The 4,816-nt window shown below is 37.3% G+C and overlaps 1 protein-coding gene across 1 annotated transcript in view; it reads right to left on the bottom strand.

Moving 5' to 3' along the window:
• Positions 1-4,816, bottom strand: part of BDP1 (B double prime 1, subunit of RNA polymerase III transcription initiation factor IIIB) — a 55,445-nt gene that overhangs the window by 10,697 nt on the left and 39,932 nt on the right. The window contains 5 exon segments of the mRNA XM_009328976.1: positions 450-627; positions 1,208-1,358; positions 2,005-2,162; positions 3,162-3,393; positions 4,082-4,165. Coding sequence (XP_009327251.1) covers positions 450-627; positions 1,208-1,358; positions 2,005-2,162; positions 3,162-3,393; positions 4,082-4,165 — 803 coding nt within the window.

Genomic DNA, 4,816 nt, shown 5'->3' with positions numbered 1-4,816 from the left:
TATAGCAAAGGATGAAGTTTGTTTTAAACAAAGCAAATGAAGGTGACAATGAAAATGCTGTGTTCTGCACTTACATTTTAACTTAGTTTTAATTTAAACAAATATAACAGTTAGAGGTCAGACTGAATGAATACATGAGTCCTAGGTAACTTCTTCCATCAAAACTCTTTAAAATTGCTCAAAATTTTGCTAATATAGTAATCACTTGCTGAATATATATTTTGCTAATATAGTAATCATTTATTGCCGAAATGCTATGAACTGAGGCTTGCTAAGATTAAGTTTGTCTGAAAGATTAAGTTTGGTTATGCCTTTGCAAAAAAGTTTCATTCACCAGCTGAAGTACCAAGTCTTTAAAGTGCGTGAGTACATTTGCACTGAAAATCTCTTCCTTTACAGAATTTCAGAAACTGGGCACTTCCAGACTGTAATGAAATTAAGTTCTTTACCTGAGTAAAGTTGATTGTGCATATATTGTGCTCAGGAGGACAAGGATTTTGCCCAGGAAGTCCATCCACAGAAGTTTTATTTGGATAATCCTCTAGTCCAAGGTGAGATTTTTCAGGTTTTGGTGATGCAGTTACAGGTCTTAAATCTCCTGAATTTCCACGAGCATCTGTCATCTCTGTTCTGCAAGGTATATATCTAGTTAATTTGAAACCAATTGAAGATACCCTGTGCATGGGGTAAATTCTGTACAACTATTTATTTAATATGAAGCTTATGTAGTTACAGAGAAACAGGGCACCTGTTTAAAAACTGCATCATTCTACTAAACAAAATGCATAATCTTTGAACAAGTCTACATAAAGTATTTCAGGAAAAAGCCTCCCTAACACCACTAATTGAGACTTTACTACTAAAAGCATGACCAAGCAGGAAGCCTTACAAGCTCATTAACATTTCCAAATTGATCAACTCTTTAACATTTCCTTTCAGACACAGTTTCATGGGAGACAATTAAGCAGCAAGGTGATTACTAAGTTCTGAAACAGCAAACGTAAGTTAATGTTTTACCTCCAAAAGCTGTAGGATAACATGCAAGAGAGAAAAACCTTAAAAATAGAAGTCTAAACTGTACACTTACATGCATAAACACACACAGTATCTGTAAGCACACTGTTTCCATCACAGACGCATACTACACATGCACTTCAGCTGCATATTTTAAGAGACTTTGGGAACAAAGTCAGTATTAACTGATGATTCTTCCTACCTCTCAGTTTTGTCTACTTACTTGGAAAGTTCCATACTTCTAACTGCAAAATCATGAAGAACTGAAGAAGCACCTGCAGCTGGTCTGACCTGTTCTAGTTCCACCTTCTGCATTTCTGCAGTACCTCTCAGGGTTGTAGACTCTACGGTATATAAGAATAAAAATTATTTTGTGTGTGTGTGCATGTGCATATATATATAATTTTTACATACAAGCTTTTGTATATTAAAATGTATGTACATGTAGATGTGTATATATAAACACACTACAAAATTATTAACAATTTTACTGTATATGTACACATGTCTTAAATGAGACATACGCATACCTCATCTTGCCTTTGGTACGTTGTGCATTTTGCCAGTGATATGAAGATAATTAAGAGTTTGAAGACCACCTTTTTTTGTAACTGCTTTAAGAATACCAAAACAGTTCTGTAAATGTCCCCTTCTGGTTTTAATAGAAGGGAAAATAGTAATAATAGAAAAAAGTGCATTGTATTGTACTGTCTATCTGTAATCGGCAGTTCAGTAATTTAAGGGCTTTCCAGGTAATTTTAAGACCTGCAAAGAAAAACTGCTATTTATTTCATTTAATTTTATACTGAAAGGTATACTTATGTATAAAACTATACCATAAATACATGCCCTATGTTACAGTGGTGATGCATCATCTGTGAACATGAACCGAAAGTGAAGACTACTTTCAGCTTAGTTTTATTTCATAAAGAGATGTAAATCCATCAGAAGAAACTATTTTCAGAACCCTAGGATAAGAAACAGGCTTACCACTTTGAACTTGCTCTAGTTGTTCCACAAGTACATTTGTATTAAGTGACTTCTGAATTATGTTTTCGTTGGACCTCAATACTCCAAAGTCTGGCTCAGGCGTCAGGAGTCTGCCTCTTGTCAGTCTCATACTATTCACCGTAGGCAAAGAGCTATCACTGCAAGTAAAAAGGAAAATTGGCATCAGCATAGTTCTTGATTTTTGACAGTTAGTTGTGAGATGAAATTAGTACTTCCAGCAAAGATCACTGTGCAGAGAAGAGAAGAGAGATGGAGTAGATGAGATGAAGAGCTGAAATAAAGGCTGCAGCTGGCAGAGGAGACAGACGACTATTTAGCAGAACAGAAAATAAAGATTATCTGGGAATCGGAACAGGCAGGTATACTGCAAACCAGGATGTTCCCTACCTACAGAAAAAAATGAATAATTGAAATATTTAAAAAACATGAGAAGATCAGAAATCTAACACTGATCACATGGTAGTAAGCTCTGGTTAATAATATAATAAAAGAACCACTGGACTTAGAGTAAAATATCTTTGATTATAATTTTTCAGAGGAGTACAATCTGATAGTTTTTCAAGCCATCAACAAGTTAAATAGTCTTTCAAATAATACAACATGATCACTAGCAGATTTTTTCTGAAAAGGTGTTCCATCAGGCTGTTTCAACATTCACAAATGCTTGAACAAAATTAAAAACCAAAGCATTAAAAAACACAGTGATAGAAGATCAACTGGTTCCTTGACATGCCTTTGCTCTAAATCTTTGATCTATATCCCACAGCAGCAGTGACACTTAAGCAATTTGCCTTGGCCTGATTAGCTGTAAAGTACTTTGGGAAAATGAGCTTGGTAATTAACAGTGATCCATACCAACTAAGTTTGAATATTCTTTTCTCCCCCATCAGGGTGAACTTAACTTTAGCAGTGAAGAACAAGTTCTACATCCCCAAAATTATACACCAACATCCCATAGAAGTCGTAAGAAAGAGACAAGAGGGCTTTTCCAGATTACATACCAAATTACATAAACTGAGAAACCTTCGCTAAAGCAAGACTGCTTGCAATTCAATAAAAATGCCAGAAGGAGCCTAGCAAAAGTAAGCCGCGTCAGAGGATCTCTCTCCCTAAAGAAAATGAAGTAGTAATTTAACCTGGTATCCGTAGCATTTTTCTCAAAATACTCTTCGACACCTATTCTTGTGCCAGTGCTTTGATCCTCTACATTAATGTTGCTTCCATCCTCAGAAGGGATCAATTCCTTAGCAGAAGTGTCTGAAGAAAGTAAATACTGACTAGGAGTTCTATTTTGTTTGCAGTAGGCATGGGTTACAAGGCTATTGGCCATCTCCAACTCATGTTGAGCAGGTAACACGTGTGTCCATTCTGGTTAAAACAATAAACAGAAGAGAAAAGCAGAATATAAGAGACTTGGGTTTGGCATGTACATAAAGCTACTTTACAGATGTTCAACTTCAAACCTCATTTAACAAAGCCTGCATTCTCCAAAGATGCAAATTCAAATCCCAGGTAAATGCAGTCCTAAGATCACGCTTTTGATAGTAAGAATGCAGAAACTAACATTTAACTAATGAAAGCAGATAATAAATTCTAAATAAGAGTCTATCAAAAAGTAGACTAAAACCAGGTAATTTCAGGTTGTAGCTAGTTAGGTGGAAAAAGCTATGCTTCAGGTTAATGGTCTGAAAAGACCACTGATAGTTATGGTCATTTAAGCCTGATTCCTTCTTTTGTCCAATTTATGTGACCGGATTAATTCAAACATGTCCTTCCTAAAACAGGTCTCAGAAACATCTTTCCAGCACAGTGATGTAGTTGGCAGTATCTAGTAAGGGTAGTATCTAATTTGGCAGTATCTAATTTGGTAGTATCTAGTTGGTAGTATCTAAGTTGGCAGTATCTAATATCTAAGCAAATCTACTTTTGAAAGCATAAAAGACTCCTGACCTCCTGCTATGCAGCAGCATGTGGAAGAGCTTTGCAGCCACTGCTCCATCCCTTAGGTGGACCCAGAAAGTACAAGCAAGGCTTTGTCCCATAAATCAAATCATACCTTCAGTGCTTGTTTTTAACTGGAACATAGGATCACCCATTGCAAGTAAAGTCATGGCAGCTTCCGTGCTTCCATCATTAATTCCTGCAGTTGTTCACACACATTAAAAGTCACAAGGATATTAACCAGAAATCCACTTATTCATATTCAAAAAGCATTTGACACTATCATCAATGAACTATCACATCATCAGTGAAGCATATATTTTTTAAATTGTTGCCATTCATGGATCAAGATGCTTGTAGACAGACAGCAATTCTCATCCACTAAATTCAAACTATTGGAAAAACACTGAGCAGAAACATTGTTCCCTTTAATGGTGTACTGGCTACAGGTGGCAAGGTGTTGGCAGCAGGGGGGACTGCCCTGGACACAGCTGGTTCCAACTGACCCCCGCAGGACACAGCTGAGCCTGTCAGCGAAGATGGTGGCACCTTTGGGAAACATATTTAAGAAAGGGGAAAATGTTGCACAGCAGTGAAGAGCAAGGGGAAAAAGTGTCAGAAACAACCCTGTGAACACCAAGGTCAGTAAGGAAGGAGGGGGAGGAGCTGCTCCATGTGTGGGAGCAGATTCCCCTGCAGCCCATGGAGGAGACCTTGGTGGAGCAGGTAGATATTCCCTGAAGAAACTGCACCCTGTAGAAGACCCATGGTGGAGCAGACTTATCCTGAAGGACTGTACCACATAGGAAGGACCCCACACTGGAGCAGTTTGTGAAAGACTGTATCCCAT

The sequence above is a fragment of the Pygoscelis adeliae genome, unplaced genomic scaffold (genome assembly GCF_000699105.1).
Source record: "Pygoscelis adeliae isolate BGI_AS28 unplaced genomic scaffold, ASM69910v1 Scaffold127, whole genome shotgun sequence".
Classification (NCBI taxonomy): Eukaryota; Metazoa; Chordata; class Aves; order Sphenisciformes; family Spheniscidae; genus Pygoscelis; species Pygoscelis adeliae.
Note: the sequence above shows the minus strand (reverse complement) of the source record. Positions and strands in the feature narration are given on the sequence as shown.